Source organism: Numida meleagris, chromosome 10, assembly GCF_002078875.1.
Source record: "Numida meleagris isolate 19003 breed g44 Domestic line chromosome 10, NumMel1.0, whole genome shotgun sequence".
In the NCBI taxonomy this organism is placed as follows: domain Eukaryota; kingdom Metazoa; phylum Chordata; class Aves; order Galliformes; family Numididae; genus Numida; species Numida meleagris.
Genome location: NC_034418.1, coordinates 4,813,068 through 4,830,972, shown reverse-complemented (window position 1 = coordinate 4,830,972; position 17,905 = coordinate 4,813,068). Strand labels below are relative to the sequence as shown.

The window sequence follows — 17,905 nt, the reverse complement described above, 5'->3', positions numbered from 1 at the left end:
GTTAGTGCATGGAAGATCAATAAATATGGAGAAAATCCAACAAGGCTCTCTCCATTCCCATCCAATTCTAGTAGGTCTGAGACAGATCATGCTCCTATGATGTGTGTGCTGCTGCTGAAGAGGGCAGGTGGTGCATAGACACCATTCAAACTTGGCCTATTCAATCTAAACTCCTCTAACTCTCCATTCATGCATAGCAAAACACCATCTGGTCCTATTTTGCCTCCAGCAATCACAGCTGACCAAAAACGATAATAACAGCTGTTGCAAAACAAAAGCCAAACAAAGGGGGGAGGGAAAGGTTAGAATGAAGTCCAGCGCTGCAAAACACTCCATGAAGTGAGAAATGGAAAAGAAGCCATTCAAATGTCCAATCCCCATTGAAAAGAGTCAGTGCAAGACTACTGGTTAAACTTGAGATATTTAATCCATCTGTCCCGCAAACCACAATGGTCAGGTGATAATATAAAATTGAGATTATGTTGCATAGAGGTATTTAAAGCCTTTGTTCTTCAAGTTAGAAACCAATGACCCTGTGTCAGCTAAAAATTAAACCTCCTTATGTTCCTTCATCATGTGTCAACCTGGGTTAATGTGAAAGTAGAATGTGGTTAACTGGGGTGATAAAGCATCTGAAACCTTGGGAAAAGAAGGGAGCAGTTAAGTACTTTCAAATGATACGAAGAAAACAGTCTTTATAACATGTACGACACTGAAATCATGGATACGGGAGATTTTCCTGTATAAATTGCATAGTAAGTGATTTAAATTAACAGTTTTATTTCTGACCTATGATAGCAAAGTTATTCACTTAGACGTAGAGAATATGAACTCTAACTTGCACAGTTTGAAACACAAGATGTTTTGCAATATGCTATTGCGGGTAATGGAAAATACAATTTTGTAGCAAGCAGGGGGATGCTCCAGTTTTCCATGACTGAAATTTCGATATTTAAAATGTTCAGTTCTGCTTGATGATTAATTTTTTTAGCTGCAGCAATTAAAACTTTTTTTTTTCCTGGAATTGACCATCAGTATTTCAGCAGCTCTTAATCAAATGTGATAAAACCCAGGATTTATGAAATCATTTAATGAGTATAATAACACCTGCTTCTTGCCACAAATAGTTGAAAACAGACTTCAGTTGTAATTAACTCTTATCACTAGTGACATTTTTCCCAACGATACTTCATAGGTCTTCAAAATGACAATTACAGAACTAATACACAATTACTGTCACATGCAGTTTAGCAATTATTTCTGAAGACAGTTGTCTAAAGGTTTGAAAAAGACTATAAAATGGTCCTCTTTGTTATGTAACATTGGTTAAAACTGACACAAAACCATCTTTCACAACCAGCCTCTACTGTGCCATTTCCAATGCACACAGGCTTCCTTGTGCCTGAAATAAGCCTCCTCCCTCCCAGACATGATTAGATATCATATGAAGGCTATTACGAGCATGGGTAGCTGTCAACTAACACCTATTACGAAAAGCTTCAATTTATACATGATTTTTTCTGCTCCAAGAAATCTATAAATTTCTAATTGGAATCTCTTGCTGTTCAATATTTGTAGATAATAAACAGAGTACCTGAGAATGGAGAAATATTGAAAGTTGAATTCATTATTAATAAACTCACACAGTACAGTACCTTTTCCTTCAAGACCGGCTACAACTTTTGGGGGATCTATATCCCATTATTTTGGTTGGGGCCTGATCGGTAGCCATGGACACGGCCTGAAACAGGATTAGGATTCTGCTCGGGTTTGACACTTGCTGTTTTTAATTTTCATTTTATCATAAGCAGTTTAAGATTGTTGCCAGTGGTAATTTGCAATTTTTATCAAGACCTCTTCATTATAGCTCCTGACAGGACAGATGCTGTAATTAATCATGCAAGACAACTGGGGATAGTGGTCAGACTGCACCCAGCACACAGCGATAGCAGGCAGGGATGAGAAAGAAGAAAGGAAGGGCTCTTCCCCTCCATCAAGAGTAGAAATGTAGAAAGAACACTAATATATCTTGCCAACACTTTGGATGCAAATGTATCCAAATCTTTCCAGTGAAATAGCTCCCTCTCCACCCACCGCTCCCTGCTTGCACCCTTCAGCATGAGCCAGAGCCTGGGACAAGCCAAGGCCTCACAGGACCAGGGCAGCAGTTGGGCTTACAGCTAAAACCCAAGGACATGAGAAAAACCCCAAACCGTGCTAATTTTCATCCCTGAGCCGCCAAGACAGGTTCCCTACCCTGCTCCTGACGACAGACGTAACACGGGGCAGGATGAGTGCTCTGTGCCATCGCTCCACCACCTGCTCTCCCACCTCGAAGCCACGGCCTGCTCAGAGGAGCTGCATGCCACCCTCCAGCCGTGCACTTATGGACACCAGAGCTGATCGCACAGACCAGTACCTACTTGCACAATCTGGTTGATAAAATCAAATCCAGAAAGTGGAATAAAGTGACCGAGAAAGCAGTTTCATAAGGAAACATTTCTGTTGGTTGTTTTTTTTTTTTTTCCTATCAAAGACTTGTGGCCCATTGGTTTTACTGAAATGTGTTTATTCTATAGCAAGATAAAAGCATTTATTTTAGATAAGCAAAATACAAACAACTTAATTGCTGCTATCGTAACTCATAAAAAAGTATAAAACAGCATAAAAACACAATAAGCAATGTAGCAATTAATAATTCATGTTACCAGTGTTTACATTAAAGCCTCATTTATGAAAACTTTACAACACATGATATGAAAACTTACAACTTTTAAAGAAAATATTTACATTGATTATTCGATCGTGGAGTTTCTTTTAAATATTTTACTGGTTTTACAGCGTATTAAAAACTCTTGCATTTTTCATCTTAGCTTTTTGTAATAACAGCCTTAGTTAAGTGCATTTCCCTTTTAAAAATACAGTGTATTAAATCTGAAACTCATCACTTCCACACAGAATATAATATTCACATTTGTTCTGTAATTGGAATTAACGTAATAGGGTAACTGTCAATATATATTTTGTTACAAACTATGGTATTGGGAGAAATGGAGTGAAAGGATGGATCAAACATTGAAGTTCAGTTACTTGCATTTGCTTTTCTGAAGATATTTAGGACAGAAATTTAAGAGCTTTGGCAAAAATCTGTGACTTACTCTATTTTTTTTTCATGACAAAAAATGCCATCAACTAACTCATGTCATACAAGTATGACTGTATGAAATCCAATCATCATTTTACAGGTAGTTACAACTGTGCTTTAAGGGCTTCATGAGTTCATACTGCCTTGAAGTGCATTATTCACTTTCAGAGAAAGTGTCTGTAACTCTGAAAGGCCATGTTGCAGTCATAAGGTCCAGGTATTTATTAGGCCATTTGATTCACATATTGTAGGTAAAGCTTAAATAAATTAAAAAGGCATCACATGAAAGAGAGCACAGCTTTTTTTTTTTTTTTAAACAAAATGATTTATAGTCAGCTAAAAGATGATACACAGCTACATTGTAGTTCTTTATTGCCTATCTAATAGACACTTTAGAGGATCGTTTGATCTGTTATGCATCCCTGCATAACTACCATCAACAATTTACAGTTTTCAGCCAAATATGGTTTACCCCTACCCCCTCCATCAACACAAAGCGATGCTGTGAGATCATTTATCTTCAGAAAATACTGACCTGTGATAATACTTGAGTCTGTGTCTGAGATTGTATTTGTGACTGGTGCTGCTGAGGTGCTGGCTGAGGGCTCCCAATGGCAGGGATGGGAGAAGTGATCTGAGAGGCTACTGGCGAGTGCTGCTGAGGAGAAGGCTGTGATTGGTGTTGCATATGCTGCATCTGCTGCTGCTGCATCTGCTGAAGCTGTATGTGCTGAAGCTGCTGTTGCATTTGCTGTTGATTAATTTGCTGCTGAAGATGCTGCTGCTGCTGCTGCAAATGTTGTTGCATGTGGTGCTGAAAATGCTGTTGTTGCATTTGCTGTTGTATCTGCTGATGCATTTGATGCTGATGTAGCTGCTGTTGTTGCATCTGCTGCATCTGTTGCTGCTGGAGCTGCTGTATCTGGTGCTGCTGGCTTTGCATTGAGGGACTTACTTGAGATGAAGACGGTGTTGCCACCATGTTTGTTCCCATAGAGCTTATCAATGGAGCTGCAATGTTTGTCGGCATGTTTGATGCAATGGTAACAGAAGCAACAATTTGATTCATCGGCAGTCTCATGGTCAGAGGTTTGGGAGCAATTGCTCTGGGAAGGGACTGTTGAAGAGTTTGAGGAGATGCTGATACTGTTGCATGTTGAGAGAGAGAAGTATTCAGAATAAGGGAGGAAGACAAATTTGTGGATGCCAACGTTTGCTGCACAGAACGAATTGTCTGGGCCTCAGCAGACTCTGCAGCAGCCTGTGGTTGGAAAAGAAATTCAAGAACGGGTATTGATAAAAATAGACATCCTCCTATATCAAGCTTAAAAAATCATCAAAATCTGTTCCTGCCCCCTCACATCTCGTGAGTTGCTCAGTGGAAAGACTGCCCTAGAGAATGTGTCCAATTATTATAATAGTCTATTTAGGAAACGCAGGTCAAAATCTCATTTGAGTTGCCCATTTTCTTCATCCATTACAAACTTTTACCATCTCAGTTCTTATTTATCCTCTCTCAGTACCTAAATCTTGCTGCTTTATATATTAAGATATTTAGAAAGGTTATGGACCATGGCTCAGTTTGACCTAATCAACTGAAGTTACTTGTGTTCTTAATAAAGAAAACTTTGTTACTGTTTATATGGAAAGAAAAGTCACAGATATTCGGGGAGACTTTTTCTTCTTTTGTTTTCTATCAGGAAACGTCAATCAGCAGTCTGAAAAGGTCACTGATCCATTACATTACACCTTTGTCTGTTTCTGTACAAGGCACCTGCAGCTCTTACTTGGATTCCAGTTCTCGGACAACAAACTAACTTGTGCCCTGGTTCAACATCAGAAATTTGTAGTACCTCATCTGGCTGAAAGAGCTAAAACAGTTTCTATTTATATGTTCTTAAAAAAACAAGAACAAAAAAAACCTGTTCTGAGGAGAAGCATATCCCTCTACACCAGTTATTATGGCATAAAAGTATTGTACAAGCACCAAAACCTCTCAAACAACCTTTTAAATTAGCTCGTTGTAGTTCTTCATTTCTAAGGCATCAAGCCCTATGTATCCTCAGCAGAAAGAAGTCTAAGGGAGCATTGTGAAGGCAGAAGCCCAGACTCGCTGGAAGCAGCATGGCTACATCAGCAGGTGCCCTGCTTACAGCATCCTGCCTAATTCCAGTGTCATGGAGCTTTCTGATGGGATACACCTGCAGGAAAACTTCATTCTGGGGCTTTCCGGTGCCCTTGAAGACATAGTTTTATTAGATATGATTAAAATACTGTGTTTAAATTAGACACAATTAAGCACAAAATGTAGGATCATCTTGCATAGTTTTACACATCTGCATTGCATACAACATGCAATATACTTGCCTAGAATTCCATTAAAGATGACAGAGAGAAAAACTCACATCCAGTAAAATAAATTGACATCTTTTAGGTATTTACCTTAGAATGCATCAAGTCTTACCTCAGAAGTGCTTAATCTGTATCTACTCTCAACAACAACCTTCGACAAAAAAGCTACAGCAAGGATATCTTAGGGTACGGGAGATGAATTCTGGACTTAGAAAGTAATTTCTACTCACAGTCTTCTCAGAAGTCACTTAGCAGCACAAGTCCCACAGATTAGGGGAGAAAATATGATCTCTATTGTTTTTGAAAAGGGAATTTAGGACTGACAAGACAAATTCCCTCAAAGGTATTTAGAATTGCTGCTGCCATTGAACTTAGCATCATGATATTAAAGACTGAAAACGTTATCTAAGTCCTAGAGACAATAGAAAAACACAGCTTCTCAATACAAGGAAACCTTCCAGCTTTCAAGAATGCATGTGTCTCATTTCTGTTGTTGTATTTCTAAGCATTAATTAACTATGCAGCAACTTTCTATGCTACTTCCTAATGCTCTGTAGTTGTATATTCAAATAAGCATTCTCAGGAGCTAGATATCATCAGTTTAGTCTATTGCTTTCTTGTGAGCAAGTGCATTTTTGTAGTTGGTCTTCATGAAATGACCGCTTTGATTTCCGCAGGTAGATTAGAAGGACATAAGCACATTTCCATTTGTAATGTCCAGAAGCAGCAGACATACAATCAGCCTCGTGCTGCCAGTTAAAAAGGTAAATTCTCAAATCTGAGAGCAGAGCTTTGTTTTCTTCACGTGAGTTTCATACTAAGCAGGGATCTGCTCTAATACTCAGCATGGCCTACTGCCAGCTAGTCCATTTGTAAGGACTCTCCAAATTCAGAGCCACCACACACATTTCTCCCCCTCACCTGCAAGAAATACTTAAGCTTTGCTACACAATAACTTCTCTTCAAGCCCATGCAAAACAAGCCTGTCTTTTGGGAAGAAGCACTTGAGGAAAAGAAAAAAAAAAAAAAACAAAACCAAAAAACAATTCTGCAAATAGCCTGTAAATGTTAATGTCAGAAGGTCGGCATATTTTTCATGACTGAATTTTACTTCTGTAGTGAAGTGCATTATTTTGCTTCCAAAGATAATGGAAGATGTACATTTACAAAGTTATTGTTTGGTAATCATTACAGTGTCTTAAAGAGATGAAATTTCTTTGCAGAGGCCACACAGGGTTCAAGCAGCAGCACATCTTTTAGAATTGCATTACAGAAATCCTAGGATTCTACTTTTGTTTTGCATTACACCACACCCCTACCCCCATATTTAAGAAAAACATTGCCAAAAGCTAACTTGCATTATATAGAAGGCATTATCAGTCTTACCTTGGAAACAAGGCTTGCTCTATAGGCTGCAAGAGCCTTTAGGTATTCCTTTTTGGCAGCTTCTGTTTTTCTTTTATATACCTATTAAAAGACACCATAGTTTCACCAATTTCAATTATTAAGTTTTTGCCAGAATGCTCTCAGAATCACTTGCAACAAAACCAAAAGCTCAGATCAAAAATCCAAAAACACTCTTACTTTATGCAGGCTTTTTCTTCCCTGGAAGTTTTAAATATTCCTGCAGGTGGCCACAGACTTTCAGGTCCACTTGCTGGAACATCACCACAACGTATGTCCATTTGTCATACAGAAAAAACCTGCTAGAGCAGCCAACTGTCTGACAAGACCAGTTATGCACACTTCATCTTCCTAGGAAATGATATTTTACTCACACTGAGTATTTCAGGTGCTGAAAAGTATCTGAAGTATTATAAAGTAGCCAAAAAAAAAAAAGAAAAGGAAAATGTGGTTCATAGAGTTTTGACAATTCACTTTCCCCAAAGTCAGTATTAGAGAATCCCACAGAGCTTCAGTAGAACAGTTAAACAAAAAGTGAATAAATCTGTATTTCTAATCAGCACTACATTTAAAGTTCATCCTTAAATCATGATTATCATCTGTTAGATATCATCATCTGTCAGACTGCTAAGTATGACTGGGAGCTGCACAGAGTATCAACAGGCAAAGAGCCCCAAAGGATTTTTTTCCAATCTATGCGTAGGAGTTACATGTGTATAGCAAGAAGAATAACCCTCAAGGAAGAACAAAACTCATCATTCTGTACCAATTTTGAGTTGGAGATAACATTTCACACACAACATTGTAATGAGGCACAGAGGATTGGCTTCAAAGGTTTGAAATCAACACGCTTTGTAACAAATTCATAAGGCAGATCAAAGGAAATGGTAAATGTGCTGTACCTTCCCCTTTTCTATTCTAACTTCTGATTAATAGGAAATAAGAGCTTTGAAATGAGAATCATCAAAAGGTGGTCTTAAACAGGACTCCAGGACAGTATCACTTGAGATTTTGACAAACTGCCCTTTAAAATTTAAAGACAAATACAGTCACTGAATATGACCTACTGACTCTAACAACAAAATTCTTTTTAGATGCCAGATCTTCAGCAAGTTCAAAAAGCAATGCAGCTCTGCAGAGCAAGAGGTCTACATGAGCAAGCAGTGTGCTCCGCTCAGCTCAGAGGTAGGAGGATTTTTTTTTCAAGCAATAATTAATTCTTGTGAGACATCCCTGCATCCATTTTTACCTGTTTTTGTTCTTCTCCTAAACTGTCCCACATTGATGCCACTATTTTTGAAACTTCTCCAAACGTAGCATTGGGGTTCTGCCCTTTAATTGCAGCTTGCGTATCCCTGAAGAAAAGGGCATATGCTGACACTGGCTTTTGGGGCTCGTTGGGATCTTTCTTTTTCTTCTTCTTTGGAGTCTTGGGCTTCTTGCCAGAATCTGGGGCAGCTCTTTTTTCTCCAGTAGCCTAAGAAACAGTAGGAACAGGAATAGTCCACATATGCTTGAAATGCAAGTCAGAGGAATTCTGAATAATTATTGTCAGTCTGGCTTGTTAATACATGGATAAAAATTCCTGTGTAGGTAGCAATTTGGAGAGTCAAGTTGTGCAAGTCTTTCTCCCACCAAGCAGCACTTATTCTCAGTCATTCTCATCAGAACCACTGGAACTAAATACCAAAATTATTACCACTCACTATAAGCATGGCTCAGAATCATTCCTAGAAGCCTGACCTCAAAAAGTACACCGTAACTAATTTCTATTTAATATATACATGTATATGTATTCAATCTACAGTGTGCTTTGAGTAGGTAATCTATGTTTTTCCATTGAAATGCAATTTCGGTAGTAGAGACTCAAAAGACAAGAGCCTGGAGGCATTTCCTGATTCCCAGACTTAGGCTGTCAGCTTAGACATGCGTCAGGGGTTAAAAAACCTTACCCTTTAGGCAAGAAGCAGCAGCAGTTCTGCAGTATCTATCCATGCACAGTGAACCACCCCTGTGCCCACCACCCTCTTCCAAGGCACCTTGCATGGGGTCAGGTGCCCATGCAGCAGCATCTCCATACCCACATTTTCTCCCACCCCAGGAAGGGGAAACCTTTAGAGCAGCACTTCAAGGACTGCTAGTACTCCCAGCCCTCATTTACTCCTCATGCCCCACACCCTCTTCTTCTGGACTACACATTGATTGTGGCAGCAAGGGGACAGTGTGGCTCTAGCTATATCTCTATGCTTGTTGTTTTACTTTGATATTTTAAGGATCCTGTATGGAATCTTCTTTCCATATACACAATTTCCATTAAACCTAATGATAAAATATTTCACGGAGCAGTCTGAATTAGCCCTGTATATATAGTGCTATAACATTTTCCCTTTGTAACAGGTTAATTTAAAGCACACTGTAAATTAAGTAAGCTCTCAGACAGAAGAAAGTTTATTTTATTTCTGTCTAAATGCATCTACATTTTAAATGACTCCAGAGAATGTCAAAATGAAAAAATTCCCAGAGTTGAAGAATAAAGAGATTCACCAGATCTATAAAATCTAAAATGAACTATGAAGGTATTCAACTGAAAATATATGGACAGATATGTATATTCTAACATCTATTATGATGGAAGTATCACAGAAGCTTCCTAAGTCAGAAGCTAAACAGCAAATAAATCACATAGCTCACTGTATGTTAAAACTTACATATTTTATATGACCACTTTGCAGCTGAGAAAATATTGCCACATTCATGAAAATACAGAATACAGCCATGTAAAGCTTACTCACTGCAATGCGTGGAATAACTTACTCTATTCGATTCATCTGCATCTTCTTCATTTATAGAGCTGGAGGGGGAAGGAGTGGCTGATTTACTGGCAGGAGGGGAGGGAGAAGTGTGTGGCAAGTTGGTGCCTCCCAGATTTAGCCCCAGCTGTGCACTTAGCTGGGACTGGTTAATGGTGGTGAGCTGAGAGGGAGTCATAATTCCCGAGTGAGCAGCATCCGTCATGTGGACAATGGACCTCATAATCAAAGAGTGGTCTTGGCGGTACTGCGAAACTTGGGTGTGACTCTGATCCTAGAAGAGAGTGAAACATTACGTAGTCCTTAGCGATGACCATACAGCATTAGCAAGTCACTTTCACTGACTCACAGAACTGACACTGTCAACTTCCATTTTGTTTGGTTTCTTTTCAACAGATCAGTAAACCAAATGCAGCAACAGTTACAGTACTTGCCTCAGACTTTGCTTCTCCCTTTGCTGGTTTTTCTTGAGTAATGAAAAATTTTATTTCCCTATTTTTAAGCATTTTTTTTTCTCTTGATGCTGTACAAATACCCACAAAAACAACTGGCTGACTGATGACACGGGGAAAACATTGCAACAGAGTAGAGACAAACTGCTGTCAAATGCAGAAAGCAAACAAAATGGGGAGGGAGCAGGGAGAGAAACAGCATCTTCCTCTGACATTCAATTATTCACAGCTGTTCCTAGTAACAGTAGTAGGTATAAAACAACTCTCTTTAAAATAAGTTTTAAATCCCCTTCAAAGAACGTTGCCCTGCCACATCTCGAGTGCAGACACAGCAGCACTCTGAAGAACCATTCAAGTAATCCTAATTACTCCTAAAAACCCCTTTTTGCCAGCACCACACAAAAGTATACATTTTTATCTTTAATCCAACAATCAAACACATGTGGAAGTAGCAAGCTATGCACTGATCACCCGCTTTATTTTCTTGTACTTCATGCCTCAGAAACTCAAGTGCTTGCATGTTTTCATCTCTGCTGTTTCTTGAGGGCTAAAACTAAGTCATCTTCTCCATCTATACAACACTTATCACAGTTGTAAACAAAAATAAGTCAGACCCTAAAGGTAGAAGTCAACTAGAATCTGACTACAAACAACTCCATTTTGTTATTTTTAACCACGTGCAGATCAATAGACACTTAAAGAACATTTAAACAGAAAAGAAGATTTTTAAACCAGTCAGTAAGTGGGGAGAATAATTAGCTCACAAATTGATTTAGCAACTTGGCCAATCCATACGCATTGTTCAAACAGTCAGAACCTTGGGGAATACAATAGATTTTGAAAATTTTTGCTTTAATAACCTACATTGCAATCAGCATCAGGTTCAGTGAACCTTTGTGAAATACCACAGAAGAGAACTGCAATGCTGGAAGTCCAGCATAGGGCCCACCTGACTTCCACAAGGCACTGTGACTTTACCAGTGTACTCAGATTTTATTTGGAGTGTTCAAAAACCTGCATCAGCATTGAGGTTTGTCCTGAGTGACTTTCTTCTTGTCCCTGCCCCAGCAGAGGCAGTGGGCTCAGTGCTCCTGGACACCTCCTAGTCCAGAGCAGCAGTACAGAGATGCAAGGCACTTATAAAGGAGGATGCACGCCCTGCCTCATCCATATATTGTTGTCCTTGGATCCCGTACAGATGAAGTTAAATGTACACGTTCATGATCCAGGTCCTGTACTGGGTCTCATCCTCATTTTCCCCTGACTGTCAAGACATTGCAAGCTCAGTTCATCATCCACAATGCACCACATCACTATTCCTACTTTAGAGGCTTTTAATATTTTCAGCAAAGGAGCGTAGTTCCTCAGAGATGAATGTCTGTGCCAAAAGTGGAGCACTGGTATAGAAAGATCAAAACATCAGACTTACTGGCTGAAATATCCATTTGCTTCAGGGCACCTTTCTGTGAAAATTTACTACCGTTAACTAGAAGGTCATTTTGATTCAAAATTGTATTGGCAACGGCATCTGGAAGTCATTCAAAGTCTTTTTGAAAGGATATCACTTTCTGCATATTAGCCCATTCCTTTCTAGTTTACAGACATTGCTTTATTCTGTTAAGAAAAAAAGTGTGTTGTTGAAGCAAAGGTGGAGATCATCAGAATTACCTTCTCTCATAAAAATCAACTTCAATATTTTGCAAGCAGAACTTTCACAGTGGTGTTCTATGCCTAAAAGGCCTTTGCTCTCCATTGTTACACAAAACAGGCCTTTCTGGCCTTTACACCAAGGCAACAAAATATGACGACACGGGTTACAAGCGATTTACTCCAGGTCTTGTCATTTTGGTTGCATCTATGATTTTATTGAGACTAAATTCTCTTGACTTGTACTGACCCAGAATCTAATTTTATACACAAGCCCATGAATTCTTAACTGCCCCTCCTTCTGAGACAATTTGATGCTTTTGTGTTTGTTTTGTTTAATTCCTGTTTTTCTTTTCTATATATTTTCCTAATCTGTAAGCTATTTCTTAAATCTTTAAAAACTTCACTAAAGACCAGAAATGAAAACAACAATATTTTGTAACTGATCACCTAGTACACCGGTAAAACCTCTTTTATATATATATATGAAGAAAATAATGTTTCCAATCTCTTCTCTTTTACATCTGTGTGCATATTATAAGCATTAATGATCTTTTTTCTACATTTTGAATTAAAGTTCTTTGGTTAATCAATACTTAAAAAAATCACAATTAAAGGAATAGGAATTTCATTTTTATTCTGTGGCTTGGTGGTGTGGGCCTCTATAGCCTCTGGAACCTACAGAAGAGCTATCAGACAAGGAAGCACAAGTCATTCTTGTTTGAACAGTGATTTGGTGCCTAGCAAGAAGCCAGGGGAGATAGTCAGTAGTAACACTGAGGTTCATAGCATTTGTATAGAAGCTCTGAGTAAGCAAAATCTATCTAAGGAGGAATATATAATCAATAAACAAGTTTTCCATCAATTTTCTCAACCCTTATTTTTCCTCTTCTATTACAATGACCAGTACTGAACCAAAAGGATCAGCATTTCATTATTCATGAAATGTTTAGCAAAGAAATGTTTAACACCAAAAACATATTTGGGGTACAAACGGATGTACAATTGCACTAAAGCATCTGTGAGACACCCTAATTACATTACCACATGAAAATTGAAAACTGAAAAGGCAAAGCTTGTGCATTCAAAATAATCCACCAAGAATGCTGTGAACATTTTAGAGAATATTGCATGCTCATTTCTTACATAAGCTTAAGTAGAAGTAGAGGGGATATGTAAGTATTATATGCAGTTAGGATTCTCATAACATAATGAAGAAATGACAGATCAGTGCTTAAAAAAATTCATGAGCTTCTTGAGTGAACAGAATCAAGTGTTGAGTGAGCTTGATCTGCTTTATCATTTTGAACTGAAGTTAGGCAGAACTTGGTGGTTTTCACATAAAGACAGGCAAAACTCAACATCTCATTTACTCAGCTTAACAACAAACAAGGACATAACAGGTGAAAAGGAAGACAAAAGAGAGATTACTTTTGTGATTCCAATGACAAATTCAGATCTCCGCTGTAATCCTACACAAGTGAGACTACACATAGGTATGTCAGTTTTTTCCACCACACCTGCATAGATCCAATAGCACTAATTGTGAAGATTTGCAGCATTTGATGTGTAAAAGACATCATCAAAGGCACGATGAGGATATCCATCTACCTTACTCTCAACTTTTCTAATTTATTTAGATAGTCATTCCAAGAAAAGTCCTATTTAGTCATATTTAGAAGTCACACCGAAGGATATGGTACATGGCACATGCCAAGAACATAGCTTTCTTAAAATTTTGTTTTGTAGAAGTAAGTTTTCAGAGTTCGATAAAAATCAATTGCTCAGCAGCCATTGGAAAGTAAACAGAATAGTGGGATTAAAGAAAAAAAAGTATGAACTCCAACACTTTAATTTACACTGTGTATACTCTTAAAGGTGTTTTGCAACAATCCAGCCAAAGAGAAACATACCATTGAGTACCGGGGTAAATTATGGCAATAAAAGATCATTCTTCTGATATAAAGTCATTAGGTACTCGGTAGGTAATACAGCTAGTGCTTATTTTGATATACAAACAGTAGCCAGCCATGACCTCTAGAGATATCCTAACTTCCACTCACTTGGCATGTTGAGTATCATTTGCAGACAATATTAGAATATTTTGACTAATACTGAAGATAAAAATCAAGGTGTACAATATTCAGTCATGAAAACAAGCAACACCTCCACTAAGATTCTTCTAGCCACATCAGGATTGAGCCCTTGGAAGTGCCTACAAGAAGACACAAGGCTAGGATCTGACCCTATACTACTGCTTGAACCATCTTTTTAAGGGATGTGGTTAAGACTGTGGTAAATCTGCCAACAAAAATAACTACGCAAAAGCTAACATTTATGTTTATGCTCACTGTGCCCTGGTTTTGGAAGTTGACTTAAAACATTATGTATTCTTTTGCCTTAGGAATTTGTCACTGTCAGTGTAACGTAAGCTGATGTAATATTTTAAAGGATAAATTCAAGTTGAAGCAAATGCGCTGCAATATGAAGAGTGGAATCCTCAGTTGTCCCTGTCTGTAAATTACTCCTGTTACTTATGGGCAAGTCAGCATATCTCTAGAAGAAATCCTCAATACTCTTTTCCTCCGCAAGTAAAATAGAGATAAAAGACTCCATTAATCTAAATTTTTAGAAGATTGGAATTCACTGCCAATCAAAACAAATCAAACTAACAGAATGCTTTTCTCTGTCAGAGATTAAATCCTGACTTAATAGAATATAAAATAGTTGCACTTGGTACTGCCACCGCTGAAGAAGCATCCTACCTCTCCTCTCTTCAGCTGCTGCAATCGGTAATGATCTGTCAAACTGCAGTTATCAGGAGATCCTCTGCAAGCAGCAGCTTCTTTTCTCCAGCACTGAGAAAACTCCCATGTTTTCCTCCATGCCTCTGTAGTAAAGTAAACCTTACCTAATTTAATTCCCAAACAAAGGCTACAACAACAATCAGTACATGTCAGTTCAGAAAAAAAAATGTGTGCAGATGGATCTAAAAGATTGGTTGGTGACAGAAGGCTTATGCACATTCTGCTGCCTGAAAGACATGAAGAGTAAGCAATCTCCCAGTCTGCATGCTTCCCCAGTCCCAATACATCAGAAATTTCTGTTTTCTGTTCACATAGAAAGAGCACAAAGCCAAGAGATGGGATATGAAGAAAGAAAAAGGAATAACACAAAGGCCCACTCATTTATTCCTCAAAACTGAGCAACTACCTCCTTTTCTTTTGACAGTCTCGGATGTCTGTAGAAATTCATCTTTCTGGAAATTCATCTCTCGTTATAGGATAAAACTGGCTACCACCTCCAAATTAATTTATCATATGTTCTTGGAATCCTTCTGGTCTACCATCCCCTAATTTTGCACCCTTCCCAAACTCTTCTTTCGGGTCTGGCCTGAGACCACATTTGCAGAGACCCATCTCATGACCACGATTTATTCTTGCTGTGAGAATCAGTCACAAGTTCAAGTCATTTCTTCAATGAACACCTGGGGAGCACCAGTAGGAGCACACTTTGGCCAGCACCACAGAGACATGGTGGGTGCCCGGAGATCCACCATGCTGACCCTGCCTTTGAGCCTCTGTAGGCACCAACAACCAGACCAAGAAATAGAAGATTTTTCTCTGAAATGCTCAAGATTCTTAAGCAGCCTAGCGTGGAGCCTTTATAGCTTGGGAACCTTGTTCTTAATCACTTACTTTCCTGTCAAACTGCACTGGTCTGAAAGGCCTGGCACATTCCCCAGGCCTCTTGTTGGCCTCAGCTGCACACCAAGTCTTCTGCTCTGGGACAGCCTCTGCTCGTGCAGATGGACACCACCATGGAATTCCTGTAGCTCAGAACCATCCACAATGTCCACTACTGATACTTAAGCATCTTCTAATTCACAGCTTGTTTATAATTTAAGTTTTACACCAGCTTACAGATGCTTTTAAAAACGGAAACACAATTCATTTTTCCTCTAAACACCTACCACACTTTAAACCATACTGAATCACACTTTTGTACAAGGGATCCAACAGCATGCTCACAATATGTGTAACTCAGATCACAGATCTGGGTTCTGATCTGATCAGTATGTTGGCATGAGAAGCTTCTATCCAAATTAGCAGTACAAGCTTAGATCTGCTCTGTTTGCAAACAGAGAAGGCAGATTGCAAACAAACACCAGATAGTTCAAATGAAGCTGCACAATGTCAGATAAGTGCTGTTAGCAGTTTTGTTACAACCTCTGCAACTCCAGGTGCTTCAGCTTCCAAATCAAAGGCAGACTTCAAAGGTCCTTATTATGCAGCAAGCAACATGGAGAGAGACTGCAAGAAAGCATGACAACCAACAGACATTACCAGAGGTAACACAAATTGTGTGGGGAACTTGGCAGGGGGGAGCAGACTTGGGTGTGACATGGCATCTGCTTGTCTAACAATTGCTGCAAGCGCTGGTAGCTATGAACTGGGGTGTTTTGCTTTTGTCTTTGGGAATTTTTGTTGATTTCTGATTAGTTTTTTTTATTATTTTTTTTTTAAAGCAAATCAGAAAACTAGGTCTCATTATCTTTCATATTACCAGAGTCAAACTTTTTTTCAGCTACCTGGCAACATAGAATAAATTAAAACTCCGCAGATACTTAGTATTTCTTTACAGCTCCAGAATTTGCGGTGGAAGCTGAGCACTGTGTCAGCTTCCCAAGAGAAAACATGGATGGTAAGAGCTGAGAACAGGAGGAATTCCAAAGAAAGTTTTCCAAGCGTGAGGGTGGCTGGACCCAACAAATCTTCTGTCCAGGTACAACACACACATACCAGCTTTGGTATCTGCCTCGTTTGGCTGACATCAGAAAGCAGAGATAAGTGTTTGCTCACACTGGATTTTAAATGTAGGAGGCAGAATAGATCAAAGCCATGGCCTAGGCTTAGTGTTCAGCTGATGTCCACAGTCATTTGTGTCCACAGACCTTCTGAGTCCACTTCTTACAGTTATCACAGTTATCTTCTGCTCCAGTTCCTGGAAGCATCCTGGGGGGCATAGCATCTTCCATGTATTCATATGGTACCTCCCAATATCTTCTGCAGGTGATGGATCTTCATGGAGGTATTATTCATATACAACAGTCAAAGTCGTTCTTTCCCTGTATTCACATGTTTTTTCTTTTTCCATGCAGAATCCTTCATATATCTGGATAGGTAATAACCTGTTTGCAAGATTATTGTTTTCTCCTAGCACCAGCAATACATGCTATTCAGATAGGTGTCTTCATCAACAGCTGCCACTGTTTCCTATGGACAGATTCTCTCTTGTGATTACCAGGACATAGAAATAGTTCATACTGACCAACAGACTACAAATAAAGATTCAGTTAAAGATTCTGTTCTGCTCTGAATTACCAACTTCTGAAGAGTGCCAGAATACGTTCCCTTCTCCAACCATAACAGCTCATTAACAGATGGCCTATTGTCTCCCTATCAATGAGAAAGGAGAGAAGAGCATGTCTCACAGAGCAGTGACTATATTATCCGCTCTGAGCATTACAATGTCATTGAGGACATGAGAATCTACACACTATTAAAAACTCTATTATTCAGTATACCATCAGGCTATGCTGCCTTCGTATCGCATTGAGGTTGCAGCAGTTTCTGTACAGAAGCCACGGCTGCCTGCGGCCTGTAGTGCTGCCAGCCCACTGCCCACTTCCCCTGGGGTCGTGTGAAGTGGACACGTACACTCTCTGAAACTAAAAAATGTACAACACTATTAGATATAAAATATTTAACCATACACACACAAAATAAATAAATGAATGAATACTCTGCAAAGACTTGAAAGCCCATCAGCAATGCCCACAGCTCAGATCCACAGCAGAAACAAGCTTGTCCCAGTGCCTACCTGATAGCAGACAAAACGCTGCAAAATCCTAAATGAGTCCTAAAAGTCCAGTTTCACAAAGCATCAGCCACCATTTGAAACATTCTGTATCTGACCAAATGTCACCAATTAGAACCATAAGAACATCACTTCGTTTGTGTTTACTTAGTTTTGAGATCTTTTTTTTCCTGTTACTACAAATCATTAAGAACAGTGATGGTAACAGCTGCCAT

At 38.9% G+C, this 17,905-nt stretch overlaps 1 protein-coding gene across 4 annotated transcripts in view; it reads right to left on the bottom strand.

Annotated features, from left to right (window-relative positions):
- The window catches only part of TOX3 (TOX high mobility group box family member 3), a 76,213-nt gene continuing 61,714 nt past the window's right edge, over positions 3,407 to 17,905 (bottom strand). For all 4 annotated transcript variants that reach the window (XM_021408889.1, XM_021408890.1, XM_021408887.1 and 1 more), the window contains exons 4-7: positions 9,716 to 9,985; positions 8,151 to 8,378; positions 6,884 to 6,964; positions 3,407 to 4,406 (exon numbers count right to left, since the gene is read on the bottom strand). In XM_021408889.1, the coding sequence (XP_021264564.1) occupies positions 3,666 to 4,406; positions 6,884 to 6,964; positions 8,151 to 8,378; positions 9,716 to 9,985 (1,320 nt within the window). In that variant the 3' untranslated portion in view covers positions 3,407 to 3,665. The remainder of the gene's footprint in view (positions 4,407 to 6,883; positions 6,965 to 8,150; positions 8,379 to 9,715; positions 9,986 to 17,905) is intronic.